Source organism: Dermochelys coriacea, chromosome 3, assembly GCF_009764565.3.
Source record: "Dermochelys coriacea isolate rDerCor1 chromosome 3, rDerCor1.pri.v4, whole genome shotgun sequence".
Taxonomy (NCBI): Eukaryota; Metazoa; Chordata; order Testudines; family Dermochelyidae; genus Dermochelys; species Dermochelys coriacea.
The window spans coordinates 166,471,263-166,499,228 of NC_050070.1; the positions used below are offsets into that span (position 1 = coordinate 166,471,263).

General features: G+C 39.6%; 1 protein-coding gene across 1 annotated transcript in view; it reads left to right on the forward strand.

Annotated features, from left to right (window-relative positions):
* USH2A (usherin) overlaps positions 1 to 27,966 on the forward strand; it is a 590,403-nt gene that overhangs the window by 344,175 nt on the left and 218,262 nt on the right. The window contains 2 exon segments of the mRNA XM_038396580.2: positions 574 to 736; positions 26,840 to 27,019. Coding sequence (XP_038252508.1) covers positions 574 to 736; positions 26,840 to 27,019 — 343 coding nt within the window.

The window sequence follows — 27,966 nt, forward strand, 5'->3', positions numbered from 1 at the left end:
AGCTTTTATTTTCTCTCAAAGGCTACTTATCATTTCAACTTAAATCTTCCAGGTTCTGGAGCTGGAAAGTTAGTAATGTAATTCTGTTTCTGAACCAAGCTCATCTAAGGATACTCTTTCTCTGTCAAATATCTTTAGTAATATACTAAACAGACGTAAGCACATTATTGTATCAGACTTGTCTTTTACCATCAGCAAATTTAAGGAACCTTGTTCCCTCTCCATCTTTTTCTGGGTCACAGAGCAAGATTCATGCATTAGCATCAGGTGCTACCGCATTTTCAGGCTATCAAACACTACTGCACTTCTTTCTTTCTTTCTTTCTTTCTTTCTTTCTTTCTTTCTTTCTTTCTTTCTTTCTTTCTTTCTTTTATAAAATATTTCAAATGGGAGGCAAATTTGCGTGTGGGGAAGAAAAAGACATTATTTTTAAAAAACAGTAGTATGCCAACATAAAGTGTTTGTTACTGTTAAATTTTTTAATCAGGAAAACTTGCATTAAAATGAATAATTGATTTATTCAGTTATTTACAAACTACAGCAACAAACTCTACATGACTGTTAAATTTGCAGGTCGAAGCTCGTACAACTGAAGCTACACCTGAAGGTACACTTGAAGTATTTGCCACCATTGATGGATCCAGAGGAATACAAGTAAAATGGCTAGCTCCGAATAAACCTAATGGACAGTTAACCTATGCAGTCCTCGTCACTGGTCTTTTCTATGCCAATCAAGGTATTTTCTTTATAGTACATCTAATCTTACCATTATAATAATAATAAACTTAAAACACTAGAATTCTGTTGCGGGTTTTTTCAAGTATTTCTTTAGTAGTGCATTTTAATTTTCTGCCACTATCTTTAAGTTATTGATTTCAGAGAGAGAGCGAGAGAGACACAGACACACAAATAAGTGGTTGATCATTTTAGTAATATAATGATATATTACTGCAATTGCATATGGTACTTTCCAGTGCCAACACATATATGGGCAACAAAAGACAAGATCCTTGCCCAAAAATCTTTCAATCTAAAGATACAAACAAAGGCTCTGATCTTGCAACCCTTACTCAGACAAGTAGTCCCTATTCACACAATATCAATATGTTTGCTTTTGTGAGTAAGAGCGACTCACAGGAATAAGGTTTGCAGGTTTGGGTTTGTGTACAGTACAATTTATACAAGCAATGATAAAGAAGTATTGATTAGATTAACAAGGCAACTTTCTGTTTTTCAGGAGATCATTTTTAAGAGTAGTGCCTACTGACATCAACCACTTATTCTTTTCAAAAATATTTGAATAAAAATTGTAACTTTATTTTGTTTAACAAAACAGTTTCAACCCATGAAATAAAAAATAGGTGAAAGGTGATCTTATCTCTTCTAATGTACATTAAGGACAATTATTTTGTCTCTTTATTGTATTTGTACCTTCTGTAGTCATTTATACCAGTGCAAAGTTATGCAGTGTGGGTGTAAAATTCTACCAGATCAGAATGGTGTTTTACAATCACTTTACATATTTGTAAAGGAATATACAAGACACAACTAACTGTAACCAGGGCAATTTTTTAATGCTCTACATGGAATGCATGTTTTTCAAGAAATTGCCCAGTGCAACAACTTAGGTACAATTCTGTAACAACTTACTATAAAATACACGAGTAATGAATAAGAATAAACATTGACAAAAATGTATGTGCATCAAGCTATCAAGTCTCTTTTAAGTTATAATAAAATATCATACACAAATAACATTTATAAATTCTACCTTAATAGCAAATATTGTCATTAATTTTTATTGTCTTTTAAATTATGATTGTTGTAAGGTAGCTATAAAAGTATTTCTGGTGATATTGATAATTATGAAAAAACTCTGCTGAAAAACAATGTTCAGATGATAGTTATTTACTCTGTGTTAATCCTTTTATGTACTGTAGACAAATAAAATTTAATCAGTATCCTAAGCACAGTAATACGTGTGATGGTGAATCACTGATGGCTTTTTAAGTTGTCTTTTTTTAAATAATCAAAGTAAAAACAGTTTGATTCTTCCAGTATTGCCAATAAAGAAAAATACGTACTGCAATTTCTGTCCTCTGAGAGGAAGTATATAAATGCACCTGTTTGTGTAGATGTTTGAGAAGCATATGTGCTGAAGAATTTAATGTGTGGTAGGCAGTCTCAGCTGACCCTCACAAAAGCCCTTTTTTATGCAATGAAGGCTTTGATGTATTCTGCTGTAAACCACTTGTAAGATTATGAGGTGAAGGAGTGATGATCGATATGAAAAAAAGGAGCAACATTTTGGCTGGACCCAGGACAGTACAGCCATTTCCGCCAAAGCAGCAGGGTGAATAATGCAAAAGCCATATTCCCCTTGTGTTTAATCTTGCATTGTTTTTGCAGAGAAAATTTCTGCTTGCCTTCTAAGTCATGTCATCCTCGGTTGTCATCCCGTCTCTCAAACCATCAAAATGGTATTAAATGTTGCAAAGCTGCGCAGCAAGAGAACTTTCAAAAGTCAGAACCCATTTGCAGAGCAGCCCTTGTAGAAAATATATTCTGTTCTCGGCAGAATTTTCCTTCAGTTCTTTCCACTGAGAAGTTTACTGATTTCTCCCAGTGGAATCTGCTGGAATTTATCGGTTCATGGTTGGCAGTCACAGATTAAGGTAAATGTCGATCCGTAATGACCCTCTACATGTTAGTATTGCAGTAAAGCTGGGCTTTTATGTCAAAGATATCGGAGAGGGAGCTATTACACATGACAGGGGTGATCAAGGGACTCCAGACCAAGGCAAGCATTATTAAATATTGACTAGTTCTGTGATTTATGTAGAGCTGGAGGAAAAAAGTGACTTTTTAACCATTATATATTCTTCAGCAACGAAAACCAGCCATTTATCTCCTGCTGGTAATAAAGAACAGAGTGGCTGCATATTTTAGTGGAGGGAAAAACCTGGCCTTATAAATGAGATGGACTCTTTCATGATAACATTTCAGTTTGCTAATTGCCAAAAGCAAAACAGGCAAATTGGAAGCAATTACAAGATTTGACTTAAAGAGGTTGCTGTGTTAGACCAACTCAGGAGGAGGTACTGGGGGGTTGGAAGAATTGTCTAGGGAATGGAACACACAACATTTCATTACATTTGTTCACTGTTGCTGAAACTTTGGTTTGCAACGTTAAATAAATAATAGTGTTTAAATATTATTCCTCTCCACCTCAGAAGTCAGCAGCTCTAGCAGTTGACATTTATGCTCACTGTTTGGGAGTATATGTTCCTCTGCAGTAAAGAAATTGCACATTAATTCATCAAACTTATTTAAGACATCATCTGTTCATTAGATTTATACAAAGCTTATTGAATTACCTGATGGTTAATAGCTATTTCTTTGACATAATGAACAACTATATTTCAGCCATTGCAGTGATGTCTGTTAAAGAGGCAGCAATTATAATGTATACATTGGGGGTGGAATTTGGCTCATATAAAGATATGTTAGCATCAAAATAATTGCATCCTAAGCTTGGGTCAGTGGCCTGTTTGTCAGTGTGCTAAGCTTCAGTTTGGGAGACTAAATTAGGAAACAGACTTTAGATCTTGGATCCCAAACCAAGCAGACTGAACATGTTTTAGAGATGAAGCACTCAGCTTCCTTTCAAAAAGTGGGAGGTAGCAATCACGTTTATGCTAGAGTGTTGTACTTTATGTGTCTATATATGTTTATCTACTATAAGTGGATATACACTATGTAAATGCCTTATGGTGTGTATAGTCTCAAAGAGATTATACAAACTGTAGCTTCTGCTGAAAATTTGAATCTCTTACAGTCTCGTATCTGATCCTATATATGGGCAGGCTTGTCCCTTTCTTACTCAGCAGAAACATTGATATATTCTGCTCCAGGGCACTTGTATGATTACTAGGTGCCAAAAGAATGGTCATTATGGGGGGAAACTGGACATTGCTGTGTGGTCCCAGAACAGTAAAGTCATTTTGGCGATTACCAATTACTCCTTGAAGCCATTTCATCATAGCATTTAGTTATGGGATCATAAGAATCGCCATACTGGGCCAGACCAGTGGTCCATCTAGCCCAGTACCCTGTCCTTTGACAGTGGCCAGTACCAGATGCTCAGAGGGAATGAACAAAACAGGGCAATTATCGAGTGATCCATCCCCTGTCATCCAATCCCAGCATCTGGCAGTCTGAGGGTTAGGGACACCCAGACCATGAGGTTGCGTGCCTGATCATTTTGGCTAATAGCCATTGGTGGTTCTATACTGCGAAACCCCAACCAATTCTATAGACTTGAAACAGTCATCTCAGACCAGATAGACAAGATTATAAACAAATGGAATGCAACTACAGTAATGCCTACCCCACCACATTAAAAAATAATGAGTTAGGACCTCAAAAATCATGAGATTGGCTTAAAAAGTTGTATTTTTTTCCAGGGGAAAGGTATCTCCTAGTTTTGGTGTCCTTGGGATACATTGTACTCATGTTTTCAAATTTTTCTTTGCAACCATCAGGGCTAGAAACTTACTTTTTTGTAAAAGGAAAGTTGAGATTCTCACATAATCCCATTAATACTGACCTGGGGCCTTAAGAAAAACACCAAATATCATAAGAACTGTACTGGCAACATAGTAATGAAATATAAATTACCTATGTGGTTTTACTTACGTTTATTTAGACATTAAGAAACAACACTCCTTATTTAAAGAATGTCTTAAATTTGGGAAGGAAAACTTGAAGCTAAAGAAAAGCAAACAAATATTTAGGCATGCAAAGGCATCCGAAAAAAGTAGCTATAGAATGAGTCACGATGTGTTTTGATCAAAGGACTGATCTTCTGAAGTGCGAGCACCATCGTCTTTCATTGTAAATAACTATGCAGCCTCTCACAGGGTCAACCTCCAAATATGTAGCATTTTCATGGCATTTTTACAAGAGCAATTCAGCACCTCAAAGGGTTGGGCCCATGATATATACGCTTCATTAAGTGATGGAGTCTTTCTTCATGAAAAATAGCTTCTAAGTATGGCAAGGGGTATCGATATATGAAGCAGTGATCCTTTCAGACACATCCCATTGAATTTATATAGTTTTTTACCAACCCATCCCCAATGTATATCCCGTAAACTGTATTTGATATGCTGTTATCTTATCAGTGACCTACTATAGCATATGGTATGTTGAGATAGCAGGTTCGTGACATAGAAAGTGTTTAAATAACATGTAATCTTAACACTTTCCGTGTCATGAACCTGTTATCCCAACATTTTTGAAGGCGCCAGCTGATCTTCCTGCTGAATATTTTGTAGTTGTCCCTAGGCTCAGTTGTCCCTAGGCTGTTTTATTCCATCCAAAACCTTTTGAATTTCATACACACGTCTGTATCTGTCTGCTTGATACACACCTGATTCTCACAAAAAAGTGACTACCATACATCATTATTTAAGATGATATCTTGCTAATTTTCCATCTAGCTATATATTTCTAGTAACTCTGCCACTCTGGAGTTTAAAGAATATTAAACTGCCTAATGGTTTATTGGTTATTTCCTTGCTATAATAAACTGTATTTAATCATATACAGTGTTCTTGATATGGGGACAAATGATACCCTTTAAAATTACCCACAGATGTTGTAAAGAAATTGTAATATTATTTAGGAAATAGTATGTGATTTTGTAATTAAGGACTGCATGGTAATGCAAAAACACAAAAGAGTGAGTTAAGGTTGCATAGGCAATCTTAACTTTGGCATTTCCTGACTTTTGAGTGCTTAATCATGAAATTCACTTAATATAAATTTGTATGAAATTTCCTGGTTTGTCAGTACCAAAGAGCTCCAATGGTGTCAGGAAGCTGACCTCCTATTTTTTGTTGTTTACATATCAGTAGGGTATGGGTCTTAGGAAACAGTTAAGACCCTCGTCACCGTCCACTAATAGCCAAGTAGATAAGGAGGGGAAATTCTATCATAAACAGACTAAAATGGTCATGGTGGAGCTACAGATGCAGATCACAGATCCGGAGGTGCTGCTTGGATTTTCTGTCAAAAGAAAATGCTAAGGTTGGATCTTTTCACAGTTTGACTATGCTGTTCCATCGCATCTAAGGGTTTGTCTACACTTACACCGCTGTAGCTGTAGCGCTTGGGGAAGACACTATCTATGCTGATGGGAGAGCTTCTCCTGTTGGCATCGGTAGATCACCTCCCTGAGAGGCAGTAGATATGTTGAGGGGAGAAGCCCTCCCATCGACATAGTGCTGTCAACATCAGGGGTTAGGCTAGTATAGCTAAAATCCATTGAACAATGTTGTTATACCAACATAAGTTTGTAGTGTAGACCAGGGCTAAGAAAGACTTTTCTGTAACCATAGTAGCCTTCTCTAGCAAACAGCATGGAGGCTTTTGTGTGTCTTTCTGACTATACCTCTAGTTGCGAGGGCTTGAACAAACCGAGGAGGAAGTTTTGATGAGCCTGTTATACACCATTCTGATCTACATGGGTATGGTTTCCAAATAAATACTTGTTCCTGTTAAACTGCAAATCTGACTACAGGTGGTTATACAGATCCTGAGTTCTGTCCCAACTCTAAAGCCATCTTCCTGACAACCTGTTTCATGATAGCATAGAATTACAGAGACATATCTTGAAGCAAACTAGAGGAGTCTTGGAAAAAGTTTTTCAAGATTTGCTGCCTCCTTTGGAGAAATCTGTAATAGGACTTTGTATTACAAATGCAATATCTAAGGCAGGAGATATTCAGTTCTATGTTGATCTCTTTAAGTGCCCCACAAGGACTGCTTGATTACCTGTGTGTCTGTCTTGATGAAAGATTTAGGCTTTGGGTCTAGCCTAGATCCACTTTGCATAGAACTCAAGAGGGCAAGGGAGCAAAGCTGAGTGGACCCAGTGCAACTTAGGGCAAATCACACCTGGCTGCTGGCACCCTCATTGAACCACTTGGCAGCTGGGAAAAATCAGGGCAAGTGACATGTCAGCCATGACCCTCTTCTCCTAGCAATGGCCCTAAGGCAGGAGCTGCAACAGGAAATCGTCTGCTGGCTGATTAAACTGGATTTATGACCCTTTTGCACCACCAGAGTGGTGCAAGGGTCCATAGGTGGGCCAGAGTTCTAGCCCCATGTGTATTTGGATTCATTTGGCAACAAGTTTGACTTAGCCAGAGCTCTGACCCACAGTGGCCCTTTTGTGGGTGGCTTGAGCATGGTCCTAACCTCCGTGTTTGTTATATCGCTTAAGTCAAAGTGGAGATATAGTCCTTGCTATATTATTTTCCACTGCTTTTTGCAGTGTTTTTTGTTAGACATCCCTCAAACTACTTTTAAGCTCTGATATTCTTCTGGTATCCTTAAAGAAGGGTAATTATGAACCTTGTAACTCTGTTTGTTTGGCAGTCTCCCATAGGATTCTCACTCGCATACTAACCTCCCCTCCAAGCCTTGGATCTTGCAACCAGGATGTGTTTTTCTGTATCCATAGGGTTACACATAATTTAAGTACTATGTTTTATGTTTCCCTTTATCCACTGGGGTATTTCCATGTTTCAATTTTTGTTTTAACTTTGGCATTTGTTGAAGAAATTTTAAAAAATCTGGTTGAGTAAATTGGTTGTCTACTAACGCAGCTTCTAGGAGAAGCTTCCCTTTTCCCAGTAGGTTCCTGATTTAGTGCTTAGGCACACTTTTGAAACGGGCCATAGATGGTGAACATAGGTTAAAACTTGAACCTCTTGCTCAGAAACAGGGACAGATGATTGGTGGCAAAAGCGGGTTTTTCAATTCACACAGAATGGAATGTGCAACCTGCTGACATGTGGTAACAACACTCATCTCTTAAATTATGGGAATTCCCAATCTATTGACGGTTTGAGGCCCAAGAGTGAGACTCCTGTGAGATGATGTCTTCAAAAAAGCAGAATTACAAGGATTAGTACTTTCCCCTTAGATATGACAAGAAAAAGATTTCAGCCAATCAACTCCTAGAAAAATCAAATATTTATCCTCTCAGAAATGACAAAAAAAAGATCTAATTTACACACAATGAGTCAAATTTTCTATGGATGGAGACTCACTTGTGTATACAATAATCTAAATTGTTTACACAATTACTGTGACTGTGCATTCAAATGCATATTTAGATGTCTGAATTTCCATTTGTGTTCATAACTGTTGCAACTGAATGTATAATTTTTAATTGTAAGCACAAGTGTATGGTGTATTAGCTTGCATTACTTTGAGGATTGATTGGTTTGTTTGTTTTGCCACAAAGACCTTAATTTCAGGCCACCATACATTGCAGATTTTCCCGATATATATAATCAAATCACATCACTCATTTTCAAAACATCCCATTCACTCAAACAATTATTCCTTTTTTAACCAGTCCATTAATAATTATTCACTTTTTAGGCCATTCTTGAAACAGTTATTCACCTACAGAAACTGAACTTATGATGTAAATAAAAGATTCAAGAAGACAGCATCACAGAAATTTAATATCTTCTCCAAAAAAATAAATATCAGTGTTCCATTTACTTTTCTGTGGTTTCTTGAATCAAGTGCCTCAGCTTGATTCCAGTGTTTTAGTTACTCACAACAGAAGTTTATTACCTCAGATACTCCTGTGCTAGCAATAGCACATTAAGTATAGAGAAAGCCACCACAACGTTCCTTCAGTAATTTATCCCTGTCTGGTAGTCAGGGCTCCATATATTCTACAACACATTGGACCTAAATTCTTTAGTAAGGCTTCTTGATTTCTTTGATATGCACATTAAATTCTGGTTTCAGAGTAGCAGCCGTGTTAGTCTGTATTCGCAAAAAGAAAAGGAGGACTTGTGGCACCTTAGAGACTAACACATTTATTTGAACATAAGCTTTCGTGAGCTATAGCTCACTTCATCGGATGCATTTGGTGGAAAATACAGAGGGGAGATTTATATACACACACAGAGAACATGAAACAATGGGTTTTATCATACACACTGTAAGGAGAGTGATCACTTAAGATGAGCCATCACCAGCAGCAGGGGGGGAAAGGAGGAAAACCTTTAATGGTGACAAGCAAGGTAGGCTATTTCCAGCAGTTAACAAGAACATCTGAGGAACAGTGGGGAGTGGGGTTGGGTGGGGGGGAGAAATAACATGGGGAAATAGTTTTACTTTGTGTAATGACTCATCCGTTCCCAGTCTCTATTCAAGCCTAAGTTAATTGTATCCAGTTTGCAAATTAATTCCAATTCAGCAGTCTCTCGTTGGAGTCTGTTTCTGAAGTTTTTTTGTTGAAGGATAGCCACCCTCAGGTCTGTAATCGAGTGACCGGAGAGATTGAAGTGTTCTCCAACTGGTTTTTGAATGCTATAATTCTTGACGTCTGATTTGTGTCCATTTATTCTTTTACGTAGAGACTGTCCAGTTTGACCAATGTACATGGCAGAGGGGCATTGCTGGCACATGATGGCATATATCACATTGGTAGATGGGCAGGTGAACGAGCCTCTGATAGTGTGGCTGTTGTGATTAGGCCCTATGATGGTATCCCCTGAATAGATATGTTGACAGAGTTGGCAACGGGCTTTGTTGCAAGGATAGGTTCCTGGGTTAGTGGTTCTGTTGTGTGGTGTGTGGTTGCTGGTGAGTATTTGCTTCAGATTGGGGGGCTGTCTGTAAGCAAGGACTGGCCTGTCTCCCAAGATCTGTGAGAGTGATGGGTCATCCTTCAGGATAGGTTGTAGATCCTTGATGATGCATTGGAGTGGTTTTAGTTGGGGGCTGAAGGTGATGGCTAGTGGCATTCTGTTATTTTCTTTGTTGGGCCTGTCCTGTAGTAGGTGACTTCTGGGTACTCTTCTGGCTCTGTCAATCTGTTTCTTCACTTCAGCAGGTGGGTATTTTAGTTGTAAGAATGCATGATAGAGATCTTGTAGGTGTTTGTCTCTGTCTGAGGGGTTGGAGCAAATGCGGTTATATCGTAGAGCTTGGCTGTAGACAACGGATTGTGTGGTATGATCTGGATGAAAGCTAGAGGCATGTAGGTAGGAATAGCGGTCAGTAGGTTTCCGTTATAGGGTGGTGTTTATGTGACCATCGCGTATTAGTACCGTAGTGTCCAGGAAGTGGATCTCTTGTGTGGACTGGTCCAGGCTGAGGTTGATGGTGGGATGGAAATTGTTGAAATCCTGGTGGAATTCCTCAAGGGCTTCTTTTCCATGGGTCCAGATGATGAAGATGTCATCAATGTAGCGCAAGTAGAGTAGGGGCATTGGGGACGAGAGCTGAGGAAGCGTTGTTCTAAGTCAGCCATAAAAATGTTGGCATACTGTGGGGCCATGCGGGTACCCATCGCAGTTCCGCTGATTTGAAGGTATACATTGTCCCCAAATGTGAAATAGTTATGGGTGAGGACAAAGTCACAAAGTTCAGCCACCAGGTGAGCTGTGACATTATTGGGGATACTGTTCCTGTCGGTTTGTAGTCCATCTTTGTGTGGAATATTGGTGTAGAGGGCTTTTACATCCATAGTGGCTAGGATGGTGTTTTTAGGAAGATCACCAATGGATTGTAGTTTCCTCAGGAAGTCAGTGGTGTCTCGAAGATAGCTGGGAGTGCTGGTAACGTAGGGCTTGAGGAGGGAGTCTACATAGCCAGACAATCCTGCTATCAGGGTGCCAATGCCTGAGATGATGGGGTGTCCAGGATTTCCAGGTTTATGGATCTTGGTTAGCAGATAGAATACCCCAGGTCGGGATTCTAGGGGTGTGTCTGTGAGGATTTGTTCTTGTGCTTTTTCAGGGAGTTTCTTGAGCAAATGCTGTAGTTTCTTTTGGTAACTCTCAGTGGGATCAGAAGGTAATGGCTTGTAGAAAGTGGTGTTGGAGAGCTGCCTAGTAGCCTCTTGTTCATACTCTGACCTATTCATGATGACGACAGCACCTCCTTTGTCAGCCTTTTTGATTATGATGTCAGAGTTGTTTCTGATTCTGCGGATGGCATTGTGTTCTGCACGGCTGTGGTTATGGGGCAACTGATGCTGCTTTTCCACAATTTCAGCCCGTGCACGTCGGCGGAAGCACTCTATGTAGAAGTCCAGTCTGCTGTTTCGACCTTCAGGAGGAGTCCACCCAGAATCCTTCTTTTTGTAGTGTTGGTAGGAAGGTCTCTGTGGGTTAATATGTTGGTCAGAGGTGTGTTGGAAATATTCCTTGAGTCGGAGACGTCGAAAATAGGCTTCTAGGTCACCACAGAACTGTATCATGTTCTTGGGGGTGGAGGGGCAAAAGGAGAGGCCCCGAGATAAGACAGATTCTTCTGCTGGGTTAAGAGTATAATTGGATAGATTAACAATATTGCTGGGTGGGTTACGGGAACCACTGTTGTGGCCCCTTGTGGCATGTAGTAGTTTAAATAGCTTAGTGTCCTTTTTCTTTTGTAGAGAAGCAAAGTGTGTGTTGTAAATGGCTAGTCTAGTTTTTGTAAAGTCCAGCCACGAGGAAGTTTGTGTGGAAGGTTGGTTCTTTATGAGAGTATCCAGTTTTGAGAGCTCATTTTTAATCTTTCCCTGTTTGCTGTAAAGGATGTTGATCAGGTGGTTCCGCAGTTTCTTTGAGAGTGTGTAGCACAAGCTGTCAGCATAGTCTGTGTGGTATGTAGATTGTAATGGATTTTTTACCTTCAGTCATCTTAAGTGATCACTCTCCTTGCAGTGTGTATGATAAAACCCATTGTTTCATGTTCTCTGTGTGTGTATATAAATCTCCCCTCTGTATTTTCCACCAAATGCATCTGATGAAGTGAGCTGTAGCTCACGAAAGCTTATGCTCAAATAAATTTGTTAGTCTCTAAGGTGCCACAAGTCCTCCTTTTCTTTTTACATTAAGTTCTGCACCACTGAGAGTAATATTACCCACCTTGAGATGACAGCTTGGGGAAGGGTAGAGAGAAGCCTTGAACTTCAAAGAAAGAAAGAGAGTCCACTATGAGTAAATGAAACTAGGGTGATTGAAGCGTGACTTAACTTCTCTGTACTTATGTGATGTATCACTAAATACATTTTAACCCTGTTTCAATCAGAGGCATTATTGTGATGTCATAACACTTTAGGATAATGAGACAACTCATAAATGAATTCTCTTTAGCCAGATTCTCTGCTAGTGTGAATGGAGGCACTTCCATTTAAGTCAGTAGATATACATTTACACCATCTGAGGCCCTAGCCCATTGTATTTTGATACACTATTGTATTGCGTAGAGGTTCTGCAGCTCCAAGTTATTTATTTTTTAAAATAGTCTAGCAAATTGTATGTATGGTATACTTTTGGTGTCTCCAAATGCTCGTGAAAAATGCAGTAGGCTCTAGTGGATTAAGTTCAATATCAGTCATGCTACTGATTTACTCTGTGACCTGGGATAAGTCATTTAACCTCTCTGTACTGTCTCCCTGTCTGTAAAGGTAGGAAAATAATACTTATCTACCTCCCAGGAATGTTGTGAAGATTAATTGGTTAATGTTTGTACAGCACTTGAAAATGTAAAGTACTATGTAACTGTTAAATATTATGATTACATGAAATTGAGATTATATACAAGTCCTAAAGATGAGGGGTGGGGAATGATCTGAATATGCATGTTATATCAGTATATGTGTACAGGACTTGAAGGCAAGTTCAACGCAGAGGAATGCACTATTTAAACTCTGATTTATGTGACCAGAATTTACACCACAGAAAACTCCAGGTTTTACACACACATTAGCAGAATTACTGAACAATGTTTATTCATGGCTGAATAGTCCTTGAACAGTTTCACAATAAGCTAAGTACAAACAGGTTTTCCTTCAGCATCAGATATTCTTTTCTTTCCTGTTTCATGCAGTATATGGCTTTATTGGAGACAATACAAGGAAAACGTCCTTTCTTTAACTTCTCTTATATCCCTTCTATAGTGGACCATGGTTTTGTGTTTCATAGTTCTGTAGAAGACCTCAGTGTCAAACTACAACTAATATTGTTTTCAAGATCTTTCTCTCCTTCATTTTGCTTTTTTCCCATAGTTAACCAGTCTGCTTCTGCTCAGTGTGCCATGTGCAGCTTCATTGCTACCATATTGTAGTGCAGATACACAACGATGTGCCCTATCACTTTTAGGTATGTCTTCATCCACTCTTGCAAGCTAAGAAGACACAGGCCTGATCAGTAATTGGATGGCAGACCAAGAAAAGCCTAGATTTTCAGATGTTTCAATAGCAAACAGTTCTCCCAACCTGTGTTGTTGCTCTAGATGGATTTGGTGAACTGTGCACTGAGGAAGGCTGGCTTTTGGTTGCTAAATATTATTTACAGTCTTCAATTCCCAGCAAGACTCTCAGGACCAAATTCATGGTGTAGGTGCCTTTCAACCTGTCAAAGCCCAAATTCAGGAAGCATAGTAGACAATGTCTGAAAATGGCGGTCACAATAAAGTATTCATGCACAAGACTGAAAATGTTCTCAGTGCTCTTCCTGCAAAAGTATTCATTCCTTAAATATTAATAACAATTTCCATAAATTCAGTTTCATTATTCTTTTTTTTCTGAGGTAAATAATTTTCAGAAATAATTGAGGGCACATCAAATTTGTACCTTAAAGTCTAACATGGGTTATGACTCTCAAAATGAAGAAAATTTTGAGAAATATCATTAATCATGTAGCAGAAAAAGCAACTAAAGGAAGAATGCAAAATGAAGCAGACTTCCTCTGCTTTATATTATTTCTTACACCCTTCTAAGTTGTTGCTGAAAGCCAACTAGTTCCTGTGCCCAGTTATGAAGTGAAAGGCAACCAGCACATATTTCCAATGAGTGACTATTGTGTATGCAACCCAGTCCACTCCAGCAACAATATACAACAGATCAGAGCCCTAACAGATGAGGTAAATAAGTTTGGATGATCTTATGTGTTTGTCCATAACAAGTCTTCTGACCTCCAGAGAATGTAGCAAAGGCCATCTATTTTCTCAGGGAAGGGGGAAGTAAGATGAGGACTGGCTTTGGGGGTGCGGGGGCATCACTTCGTGGGATAGTTCTTATATTTTTATTATTAGTTTTTATCTGGGTTGTATGATGGGGATCAAATTGGACTTGGATTGAATATGTAACGTTTTATATTATGTCAAATGTACCTAGAGCTCAGGATTGGTGTTCTTTGGTAGATATGGTGTACAACAAACTAAATAATGCTATTCATATGATTTTTACCTAGCTTTTGCCACAATAATTGAATAAGCTAAAAAGATACATTATTTAGTTCTGTTTCTGATTCTCACATATCTTCTAAATTACTTGAATAAGTACAATAAATGTCCTCTTGAGTGATTTTGTGGTACTTTGGATCTACAGCTGCATCATTTATGATGTCACATGTTGACTGGAAAAGCCATAAATACGTTTTATGTCAAATAAAAATCCTAGATCATGCTTAGAACTTCATTCCTTCTAGAGCATTACAACTTAGTGTAATGGCATTTGACAGTATTGGCATTTTTGATACGATTTCTTTTGGCTAGCTCAGCATTCTGAAAAAATAAATAGTGTTTTCACTCTGTGATTGAAAGGGTTAAATAGTACCAATTCATTACCACTCACAGAAGGATTTATTTTGTTCTCCTAAATCAGTTTTATTCCCCATTGTTATTATTCCCTTGGGTCAACTCTTCCAATTGAAATCAATACAAGTGCAAGTGACACAATCAATCTAGATATTTGATTATGGATTTGAGACCCCCAGTCCTGCTCAGTGCTCTTTAGCTAGTCTCTTTCTGATAGCATCCCTCGAGAACTGAAAATTCATATTGGCAACCATGAATTATGAACACAGATTCAGAAACCAGATAATAATCTCGATTTATGTACTGATGCTTCTTATAGGAAGGATGACAGAGATAAAGACTTGGCGTTTGTAAACCTAACTGCTTATAAATATTTTTATTCTATAAGCTTTCTCCTGAAATAAAGAGGAAATTTACAAGACCTCATGGCTTATCTATAAAACCCCAAACAAAATAGATTAAATCTATTGTTATAAGCTGTATAGTCAGTACAACATCACAGATGATGTAAACATTTTTTATTTGCTTCTTTATAGTCATTTATATACATTTTGGGTTCTCCTGAGAGAGTCTGTATTCCATGTAGCTATCCTGCTAACATCACAGCCCAGTGACCATCACAGTGCTGGTTGTACCCACCAACTTATGCACAGGGTAAACAGATTTTTCCTCTCCTCTGCACAGGTTTCTGGGAGACCTGCAACCTCACATAAGAACAGCCATGCAGGGTCAGACCATTGGTCCATCTAGCCCAGTTTCCTGTCTTCTGACAGTAGCCAATGCCAGACGCTTCAGAAGGAGTGAACAGAACAGGGCAATTTTCCAGTGATCCATCCCCTGTCATCCTGGAAACCTGAAAATCAGAGGTTTAGGGATACCCAGAGCATTGGGTTGAATCTCTGATCATCTCGGCTAATAGCCATTGATGGATCTATCCTCCTTGAGCTTCTCTAATTCTTTTTTTAACCCAGTTATACTTTTGGCCTCACAATATCCCTTGGCAATCCACAGGTTGACTGTGCATTGTGGGAAGTAGTATTTCCTTATGTTTGTTTTTAATCTACTTAATAGGCAGCAGATTAAAAACAAACATAAGGAAATACTACTTCCTCACTGGGTGACTCTAGGTTCTTAAGGGGTAAATAACACTTCCTTATTTACTTTCTCTCCTCCATTCATTATTTTATAGACTGCTATCATATCCTCCCTTAGTGATGTCTTTTCTAAGCTGAAGAGTCTGGTTTTTTAAATCTCTTCTTGGACAGAAGTTGTTCCATGCCCCTAATCATTTTGTTGCCTTTCTTCATACTTCTTCTGATTCTAATAGATCTTTTTTTGAGATGGAACAACCAGAACTGCATGCAGTATTCAAGGCGTGTACCATGAATTTATATAGGGGCATCATGATATTTTTTGTCGTATTATCTCTCTCTTTCCCAATGGTTTCTAGCATTTTGTTAGCTTTGTTGACTGATGCTGCACATTAAGCAGATATTTTCCGAGAACTTTCCATGAGGACTCCAAGAGCTCTCTCTTGAGTAGTAACAGCTAATATAGACCCCATCATTTTGCACGTATAGTTGGGATTAGGTTTTCCAATGTGAATTTCTTTGCACTTATCAATATTGAATTTCATCTGTCATTTTGTTTCCCAGTCACCCAGTTTTGTGAGATCCCTCCGTAACTCTTTGCAGTCAGATTTGGACTTAACTATCTTGAATAATTTTGCATCATCTGTAAATGTTTTCACCTCACTGTTCTTACCCTCTTTTCCAGATCATTTATGAATATGTTGAACAGCACTGGTTCCAAAACAGATCCTTGGGGTCCCTGCTGTTTATCTCTCTTTTCTGTGAAAACTGACCCTTATGCCTACCCTTTCTTTCCTATTTTTTAATCAGTTACTGATCCATGAGAAGATCTTCCCTCTAATTCCATGACTTCTTACTTTGCCTAAGAGCCTTTGCTGTGGGACCTTATTATGGGGTTTACAGACTCCTCTTTCTGGCTGTGGCAGGGGAAAAACTGGAGCAGTATTGGGCCTAGAAAGCTCTGCCCCTCAGAGACTGGCAAGCATGCTCCTGGGGAAAAGAGCAGTATAAAAAAGAACTCCAGAAGCCCAGACAGGAGGACTAGAGAAGCCATTTCCAGGATGAGCACTGCCCTGAGACTGGAGGAGAAAGAGTTCTTACTCAAGAGGTCTGGATGTGAGTCTTTCCCATCTTTCTTTGAGACATCATGCCAGAGGTAGAGGTTGCTTGCATCAGCTCTGAGGATTTGGAGTAAAGCACTATACTCAGATAGCAGCCATGCCCCAAGCTGAGACATCGGATGGGGTAGGAAGTAGCCCAGGGGAAGGAGAACAGGAGGTAGGCCATACATAGGCCAGCCCATGCTGTCACATTTTCAGGGTACTGGGCTGGGACCCAGAGAAGCAGGAGGACCGGAGTCCCCCTTCTCACCTCAGATTCCCTACACCTAGCACTGTGACAGGCAGGGCCAGGGGTTTTCTGCCAAGGAAATTGACTCAGTTGAACTCCATCCAGGGTCTCGGACACACTGGGAGAAAAGAGAAACTGAGGTCGGAGTCTAAAGGCATGCCGACTGAACCAGCAACCCTGCTACAGACCTTGACAAAATCTGTCTGAGAGTCCAAGTACAGTGGATCAACTGGATCACCCTTTCCCACGTGCTTGTTGACACCCTCAAAGAATTCTAATAGTTTCACAAGGCATGATTTCACTTTACAAAAGTCCTGTTGACTTCCCCAACATATCATGTTCATTTATGATAATTCTATTCTTTATTATAGTTTCAACCAATATGCATGGTACTGATGTTAGCTCACTGGCCAGTAATTGCCAGGATCACTTCTGGAACCTTTTTAAAAATTGGCATTACATTAGCTATCCTCTGGCCATCTGGTACAGGGGTGGATTTAAGCAATAGGTTACATACCAGTTAGTAGTTCTTCAATTTTATACTCATCCCACTCTAGGGGTCTGTCAAGACCGGAGGTTTTTTACTAGTGTTTTAATTTGAATTCACTGATTCTCAGTTAACTAACACCATTCTCAGTTAACTAACACCATGATAATGTAGGCACTGCAGAAATTTTTGTTCCTGGTTATCGTGCAGCCCACTATTAGCTAAACTCTGCATGTTGGAAACAAAAAGCTGGATCATGAGCTCTTTAGGTCAGGTCTGTTTTTTCATGGTGCGTATGTACAGTGCCTAGCACAATGAGGCCCTCTTTCTTGATTGGTGTCCCTAGATGTGACTGCAGTAGAAATACTAAATAACAAGAATGGATGTCCTTATGCAGTAGCTTCAACACTTTCCTTGTTGTGCTATATGAAATAGAAGCTCTTAGTAATGTGAGAGGCTCAGGTAAAAGGGGTGTAGATGATTTGAATGACAGTAAGAAAGTAGTAAATGGTTCATTCAAAGAGAACTTTCTCTTCCCAGACAGATATTTCCACTTACAAACAGCCAAGGAAAGTTAGGGTGTGAACACACAGGTTTTTCACTGGCAAGACACTTGTGACTCAGTTGGATGAGCAAGAGGTAGGCGAGAGTGTCCAAGGAACTTTCTCCCACCTTGAACTGGGGCTAGTCATCCATTGGTAGTCATCCATTAAGTGTAATGACTTTGCTCATCTCCCCTAGCCATGACTCTTCCTTCCCTGCACCAGCTAGCAAAGTAGGCTGGTGAAGGAACAGATACATGTTTCATTCTAAGTAGCTGGTTCCCCTCTGAAACCCATGTGCCGGCCTGAGGTATGTTTCTTCCAAGAGCTCCTGCTTTGGCACTTCATCCTTAGACTGGCCTGTGAATTCTGCCCACCGTCTAGTCCAGAGGTGGGCAAACTATGGCCTGCGGACCACATCCAGCCCGCGGGACCCTCCTGCCCGACCCTTGAGCTCTTGGCCCGGGAAGCTAGTCTCCAGCCATTCCCCTGTTGTTCCCTCTCCCCCGCAGCCTCAGCATGCCGCGCTGCCAGCGCAACACTCTGGCAGCTGGATAGCACAGTTGCAGACCTGCCGCCAGCCAGTGGTGCTCCAGGCAGCACTGTAAGGGGGCAGGGAACAGGGGGGGTTGGATAGAGGGCTGGGAAGTTGGGGGTGGTGGTCAGGGGGCAGGGTGTGGATAGGGGTTGGGGAGGTCAGAGGGCAGGGCATGGGGGGTTGGATGGGACAGGAGTCCCGGGTGGGGCAGTCAGGAAGGAGTGGGGGTTGGATGGGACGGCAGGGGGCAGTCAGGGGCAGGGGTTCCAGGGGTGGTCAGGACAGAGAGAAGGGGTGTTTAGATGGGGCAGAGGTCCCAGGGGGCAAGTCAGGAATGAAAGGTGGAGTTGGATGGGGCGGCAGGGGACAGTTAGGGGTGGGAGTCCTGGGGTGGTCAGGGGACAGGGAGCAGGAGATGGTGGATGGGATAGGAGTCCCAGGGGACAGGGAGTGTTGGATGGAGCAGGAGTCCTGGGGGAGCTGTTGGGGCAAGAAGTGTGGGGGGGGATTGGATAGGAGATGGGGGCTGGACCACACCTGGCTGTTTGGGGAGACACAGCCTCCCCTAACTGGCCCTCCATACAATTTTGGAAACTTGATGTGGCCCTCAGGCCAAAAAGTTTGCCCGCCCCTGGTCTAGTCCATAAAAAGGAGTGAGCAAATAAAGACATGCCCCTTCCCATTTGCCATGTTAGGATTTAGACTTCTTTGCACTGATAAGAATAAGCAGGAATTTTCATGCATTGATAATAATACTTTCCCTTTACAAGGGCTCTTCGTTTGGGGCTCTGAAAGTACTTCACAAACCTTAATGATCACCACAGCCCAGTCAGATAGGTAAGTAGTATTAGCCTCAATTGACAAAGGGAAACTAAATCAGAGAGAGACTGAATGCTGTATTCAGGAATGGAACTCAAGAGTTTAGACTCTGAGTCCTCTGCTGTGAGGGGCCATATGCCCTTTTTCTTTATTCTTTAAATATTCTGTACCTTTCAATTTTAAAATTGTAACATGTTTTAATTATCATGGAAAAGTGTAAAAAAAAGGAAAAGTGCTTTCAGTTCAAGGATCATACAAAAGTTGGGAGCTATTCATTATTAATAAGAGTAGATGCTCATTTGGGATTGATCGCGGTAGTTGGATTTGCCATTTTATCACAGTTAACATTGAGCTACCCATCTTTTATAAGGAGCTCTCATAGCATCCAGCAACCATCTCCAAACTCTCAAAATGGGAATAAGGGTAGCCTATGATAAGAGAGACTCTCAATTACAGAGCACTGTTTCAAGGCTTGAGACCATGATCTATGTGCAAGAACAATACATCTGCCAGCTCCAAGAGCAGAGGAACAAATAGCTGCTCAGTTGATTGAGACAAAGGTGGCAGTGCACTCATCTGGAAAAATAACTATTTGTTGAAAAGAGGAACAATAACTCAAACTGAAAAACAGAAAACTCACACTTTAAACATTGTCATGGTAATTGGGAAGACACTGAAAAAATGTGATATCCACCCAAATAAAAATGGGGGGAAATATAATATGCTTTCTTAATGGCATAAAATCAATTTGTAGGTTTCAGAGTAGCAGCCGTGTTAGTCTGTATTCGCAAAAAGAAAAGGAGTACTTGTGGCACCTTAGAGACTAACAAATTTATTAGAGCATAAGCTTTCGTGAGCTACAGCTCACTTCATCAGATGCATTACAATTTGTAGTGTACAATGAATTTGTAGTGTCTTTTGTTTTTAATTCTAAATACTATACTAGAAACATAAGGGGAGGAGAAAGTGGTGGAGGGAGGATTTTAGGTGGCAGTAAATACGCAGCTTCGGCTTTGGGAATGGAATTCATGAGCGCTGGACAACATGGCAGAATCAATGGAAGATAGAACAAACTTGTAGTGGAGGGAGTCTCTATGGTCACAGGACTTTCTCCAGAGGTGTTCAGTGGCACAGAACCAGAAATAGAGAGAAATACAAGTCTGGGCACACCTGGGGTTGGAGGGATGGACTTTTTGGTCATGGAGAGGGACAAAGAGAGAGAGCAGAGGGAAGGGAATCAACAACTGAAACAACAGAGGAGAGAAAACAGGGCAAAGAGATTTGAGAGCAGTAGAGAAGCCATGGACTTCAATGGATTGGAGATTTTGGAAGGGCCAAGTGGGGAGAGAGTTGATGAGGATTGGTAAGCTGTGTTGAAGGAAGTTAGAAAATGGTAACATGGACATTAAATGATCAGAGAGAGAGAGAGAGAGAGTGAGTGAGGGCAAGGTGAATTGAGTGATCATTTCTGTGAAGGGAGGGAGTTGATACAGGGTTTGTGATCAAATGAAGGCGTGAGGGTAAGGAGGTGGGTGGCTAACTGGTAAGGCAGGACATAGTTCTGGAAGATTAAGTTGTTGAGGTTGAAGGTGTGGGATTGTGAGAAGAGAAGGTGGTTTTGTGCAGTTTTAGATTTTCCTTCATGGGAAAATGAAGGAGGGCTTGAATCTTGTATTGTTGTTTGGCTCTTCATATTCTTTCTATTCACAAATAATTTATATTGAAGTCTAAATACAATTTGGGTCCAGTATTCATCTATCCAAAATTTCAGGGGGAATTTTTTTTTTTTTTGCTGTAGGTATATAAGGAGGCAATGTTATCTAATAGTTAAGCTGGTAGTCTGGTCATGAGAACAGCTGGAGTCAGTTCCCAGTTCTGCCACTTACTGTTTTTGTGACTTGAGGTAAGACACTTAGCCTCTGTATCCCTGTTTGCCCACATGTAAAATAGGTATAAAAATAAGCATAGGGTGTTGTACAGGTTCATTAGATAATGTTTATGTAGTGCTTTGAGATCCTCAGATGAAAGTTCTATGATACTATAACTCATTCAGTAGCACCTTACAGCATGAGCAGTCCCACTGAAGTCAATGTGAGTATTTGTGGAGCAAGATTCTACTCAATGTAAGTAAGGATATCAGAATCTGGCCCCATATAAGAACAGTAGAAGTCAGAAATCATGTTTCAGAACATGAAGCAAAGCCTTAAACTCAGTCTCACCAAATAAGGTGCCTTCTGAAGTACAGTAGTAGAAAATATTTGTTATCTTGTCTTTGTGACTAGAATGTGACAAAAACACCATATTTTCCTGGACGCTAACATAATGTTAAAAGGAAACAATCTAGTATTAAATATGTATATGAGCATAAGTACTTTATTTTTATAGCGTGCCTTTCATCTCAAATGATTTCACAGCAGTTTTCACATATCATACATGTAAAATGTAGCCCCTTCTAGGGTAGAGAACAGCAGTCAACCAGCATACAATACACTGCCCGCAGGGGTGGAGAGAGAAATTTTTTTCATCCAAGAACGCCAAGCCAGGGAAAAAAACAATGCTCTTATGAAAAGCATCATGGTTTCTTTAATGTTCATGTAATGTCCAGTAATGAACTTAGTTTGAAAATTCCTACCCCAAATCTCTACATTCTCAGTAAACTGCTTGGCATTGAAAATGTATTGCCTTAGTAATCAAGGACTTGAATAATAATAGTAATAAACGTACCCAATGTTCCTTGAGGAAGGTGTGCCCACTTGATACAGAATGTACTTTTGTCATTTTGTGTACAGGATGCAGTTTTTCAATTTAACATCTTTTCTGCTTCAAAGTATAAATTTTTATCCAGATGGGGAAGGCTACCTTAAAAGAGAAACATTCTTACAAAAATACAGTTTTTGAATGTTAAAAGAATGTATTTGGGTTATTTTACTTCCTTTCTCATTATAGTCTTAGTCGTGAGAATGGTTTCATGTTATGCCATTTTCTGTTCTCGTTACAACCTTTGTCACATGAATAAGATATCAGAATGCTAATACCTAATATACAGTATTCTGTGTCTGCTGGTACAATACTGTACTACTGTAACCTTTGCAATATTATGTATTCTGATTGGCTGTTCATTTCACCTCTTCCCCACAAGTTAATAAGGCCGTAAAAAGGAGAGAACTTGAAATGGCCAGCCAGTCAAATTACAGAATATTGAAAAGGTCAGAGCAGTACAGCACACAGAAAAAAATTATGGAATATATGAGGCATTAAAATTCTTGTGACAATGATTATAACAAGAATGGAAAAGGATACCCGTTTATGTTGTTTCAATCTAGTGAACCCCAGAGGATGATGTACCCAGGACAGCATTAATTTACGCACCACCAAGCTGCATGAATTTTATGCATCTATTTACACTGGTGTTCTACAGAAAGGATGTGCAGCTGCTTTGGAACCCCTTTTGAACTGTACTTCTAATGATACAGAGACCCTTCAACTAGAAACATCCACCAACTAGAATGCTGTGTAAAGCTTTACACTTTTTTTACAATGATGTACAGGTGGAATGTCTATAAATTATAAAAGGATGTTTTTACTACTTTACTTTTTTCTTGTTCTGCATATTCTTTTCTGTGTTTCTAGATAGATATTGTTCTTTTTTAACAGAAAGTAAGACAGTAAACTTATTTTTGGTAGCCTTTAGTTGGAGGGTCTTTGAGTATCATCATAATGACATGATAAAACACAGACATGGGGGAAGAGCTATATTAAGGCAGGATCCTTATGATCCACACGTAACAATATAGGTAGCAGCAGTAAGTCAAGAGAGAAAAAATCCAGGCTTCATTCAGGTGGCTGGGAGGGGAAAGAATCATGAGGACTGGTCTTGGTGTAAATGAGGAGTGACTCCATTGAAGTCAGTGAAGTTACGTTGGTGCAAAAAACTGTAAATGAGATCAGAATCAGGCAGAGTTGAGGAGAAAAGGAGGGAGCCTGACTGGAAGAAAGTCCTTCTGGGAGTGAGTAAGATCAAGGAACCTGGGGAAACCTGGGATCGTGAAGAAAAGCTGTGCATGTATGTGTGGAGGGGTTCATATCTCTGAGAGCACTGCAGGCCATTCAGAGGTAAGATTGGCAGGCTCTGGGGGAAGCTATTTTCTTCCTACCTGGGAATGCTCCTCCAGAATGGGCATGTCAGCAAAGTGGTGATGGGAACTTTTCTAATGAAGCATCAGCGATTGGTCATGTCAGGTACTGTGAGGTACTGTTTAACCAAAGTGAAACCATTCTCCTTAAGGATTTAACAGTGTCTCAAACTATTGTTCACAGCCTCTGTAGGAAGCTGAGATTGGAACTAAGAGGGGTGGAGGAAGAGACACACATGAACACTGGAAAGAGAGATGCACAATCTACTTATACTCCCAAATAAGGACCAAGCTGAGGCAGACTAGGCAGGAATGACATAGGGTGATATGAAATGCTTATCATCATAGCACTTTCTGTCAGGCTGAACCAATGCGGCTGCATTTTCCAGCCCACTGAAAGCAAAGTTTATGCAGTGAAAAGTGGTAAAGCTGCACATTGCATGTCACTCCGAGCAGGAGCAATTTGAGGACCTGCATTTTAAAAATATTTTTCTAATATTTATTTTTGCTAGTAGCTGTAAGTAGCTTGGCTGGGAATGGCAATAAGAAACTCTTGGTCTGTGTTAGGAAAATGGTCGGTGCTCTTCAGTTTATAAATATATAAAGCAGTGAAGAATCTGAATTGCTGTGTTGTCTAACTAACTCATTGTAAATGTGCAAGTTCATTTTTGAGCTGAATAATATGGTTATATAATTACATACTTCTCATAATTATTGAGTAATTATATACTTCTTATAATTGCCGAGTAATCATTCTGCTATAACTAGAACTTAATGTTACAACTAATTGTGTAATTACTGAGTATTAATGCTGTTATCCTGACAACTTAGAACAACGTGTTGCCTTGTCGATTTTCCCCCCTAAACTGCATTTTTAAAAATAAGATACTGTTGCTTGTTACTTATTTGGAAAGAGATTTAAAATATAAGGAACATAAACAAGTGGGCAGGGAAATCATGTGTGCTCATCTAGGGCTTGTATAGTCTAGCATCAAAGGTTTTAATACATTTAAAAACCCTAGTGTAGACTGGGCAAGATACATTTTAACACATTAGTTGAGTGAGGTGAACCTTGGGGAGCCTGTGTTACAATATGAAGGTCTAATGTGTTAAAATATATCTTGCTTTGTCTACACTAGGTATTTAAAACTTATTCATGAGAACATATTCACTAACAGGTTTTAAATATATACCTTTTATCATAGCCCACACAAGCCCTTAGGTAGATTACATAAATTAGGACTTGTATGTGTATATGGAGTTGGAGTTTGCACTTTATTGTGTTTTCTGTGCTTTCAGTGTTGTTCATAAAACAGTAGTGAAAGCACAAATACAAAGAGAGACTGCTTCATTGAGAGGCATATAGGGGTTTGAGATGCATATACAGACACCCAGATCAAGCAATGGCCCCATTCACAATTCCCTTCTAGCAGGAGTAAAATGTGTGGGGTTGCATAAGGATGGTCTCAGGTGAATAATGTTACCTTTGCAGGAGTTTATCTGTACCTTTTGTGGAATGTGAAGAGGTGTTAGGCCAGATTTCTTGCATGAGACAAAATGCGTTCCTCATTACAGCATGTAAAATAGGGTCTATTGGCATAGTTCTCAGTTCCACTGGTGTAATCCAGATTAAATTTATTAACTTTAGTGAAGTTACTTGAATTTATGCTAGTGCAAATGAGATCAGCATCTGTCCCTGTAATACACTGTGTTGCTCAGCGGTATTGTAATGGAGGCAGAATTTGGCCAACAGATAAATTGGACTTCAGTGGAGACTGAAAAAAGGAATGCAAGACTAAAAGTTAAAAACACCAGAGGAAGTAAATTTACAATACTTTAGCTATGGAACAATCAAAACTGTGCCCTAAATTCCACCCATGCAATTCTGTTGACATCAAGAAAGTGGCATGGCTGCAATTTGGGGCCAATACCTTTAAGCGAATTACAAAATGTTTGTAAGAATCACCAAATCAGCGTATGATAGCTGCATAGAGAGAACACTCAGAGTGTGCGCTGGCCTGAGTTTACTACTGTGTGTGAGGATGTAACTGAATGTGTTGGAACTGCTATTGAAAGTGGTGTTTGAAGAACTGCTTCAAGCATAACAATGTGCTCAGTTTTAACAATGCATATTAAACATGCAGAGAGAAAAATGAAGCCCAGTGAGCGTTCACAAAGATGTAACTAGAACAGAATTTGTTTGTATTATTATTATTTTGAAATATGTATATCTGTTGTATTTTGGTTTTGCAGTGGACTCAGTCTGGAGAACTAGATCCACTGCTTTTGAAAATTACAACTCATATTGCCTTTATTCCAGATATTTTAAAATTCTACATCTTTCCGTTAAGCTATTAGATATTCTGTCTAATCAGATACTTGTCACTGTGGTATTTGAACACTTCTGTGACCCTACCACTGATTTTTATGCAAAATTCACATTGACTTTAATGGGAGATGATAATGATTGTATTATCACCTGTATAGCATTTTATATGTTCAAAACATTGTACAGTAAATGAGCCCAGTTTTGCTCTCATATACCCAAGTGAAAATTCCCTATTCTCCTCTCTCTTGTCTCAGGGTTTTTGGGATTATAAAAGGGTTGGATTTTCCAAGAGGCCTAAGGGACTTAGTCATGCAAATCTCCCAGTTCAACTGAAAGACTGTAGGTTTCTTTGGACACTTCATAAAATAGAATACTGTCAATCTTTCTTCCTCCTTTACTAGGTGCAAAATCACATTTGAATCCATGTACTTTTCAACCAATGTTTGTAGTTCTCACGTATGCAAATGGGAGTGATCTACCGCTTTAATGGAAGTACAAATTTCTAGGCAGAAATCCTGGCCCGATTAAGTCAATGAGAATTTTGCTGTTGACTTCTATGGGTCCAGGATTTCATCCGTAAACTTTTTGAATGACCCTGATCATTTGAACAGCTCTGAAGCAACAGTCAGAACACTAATAACTCTCAAATGTTGGCCCATGTTTTCAGCCGATAGCAATCTCTTTCTGTACTGTATGGTTAGTTCTTATGGTACCTTACAAATACCACAAGCTATTCATGAAGAAAGGAGAAAATTGGGCACAAAATATTAAATGTTCAAATGGGGTCATCGCTTCCTCCCATTGAAGTCAATGGCAAAATCCGCATTGACACCAGTAGTGTCAGATCTTGGTCCATAAAGAATAGGAATTGCAGTATAAAATCTAACTATTGTTCTCCCCACCTTTTTGTTTTTAACAGCTAGTGCTAATTACACTATTGTAAATGGCACAAAGATCTTACACAGCAGCAAAGAATCCAACATATGGGTGCCCATTAGAGGACTGATTCCATTTGCTAACTACACTATACAAGTAAATGCTTCCAATAGCCAAGGCTGTGTGATAAGTGATCCCATAACAATAGCCATGCCTCCAGGGGGTAAGTAGAAAAAAAGTTCTGTTACTCTGCATGTTACAAATATACCGTTATGTTGTGCTGTGTTGTTCTGTTGAACACATTGTTTATTATTGCAACTGAGGGCATGGCTACACTGGAAATTCAAAGTGCTGTCGCGGGAGTGTTCCCGCGGCAGCACTTTGAAGTGTGAGTGTGGTCATGTGCGAGTGCTGGAAGAGAGGTCTCCCAGCGCTCCTGGTAATCCACCTCCACGAGGGGATTAGCTCCGAGCGCTGGGAGCCTGTTTAAACTAGTGCTTTAAAGCACTCTGACTTTCTGCGCTCAGGGGGGTGATTTTTCACCCCCCTGAGCCACCAAGTTAGAGTGCTATAAAATGTAAGTGTAGCCAAGCCCTTAGTATTTGAAGTTCAGAGGAATGTTTGCTTTAGCAACTGTTACTCGCAAAACGGTTGGGTTCAGCTTCTAATACAACCTATTGCACATCTTAAAAACTGTAAGATATCTGGGCAGAGGTAGATATCCATAAGTTTGTGTGTGTGTGAATGTGAAATGTCCTGCAGTTTTTGTTTATTTGTGAGAGGCACTCAGCTAGTATAGTGATAGGCTAGTCTGATACAAGAACCTAGATAGATGCGCAAGCTGCAGAGGGTAATCAGATTTTGTATAGAAAGTGTAAGCTATGCACAAAAACAGTATTGGTTGGATATATCTTGAAGTGGTTGGTTTGTTAATGGTAAAGTTCAGTTTCAGCAGCATACTGGCTGGAATCACAGATTGGTGTAGATCTACTGAAATCAATGGAACTATACTGATTTACACCAATTGAGGATCTAGTGCACTTTTGGTAAGTTATCTATCAAGAAGAGTTTGAAATATGCTTCATACCACAGCTGAACAAATACCTGCAAACATTTTATCTGAATACTCACTGAAATGAAAGCCTGAATTCACGTCAGATGAGTTTGTGT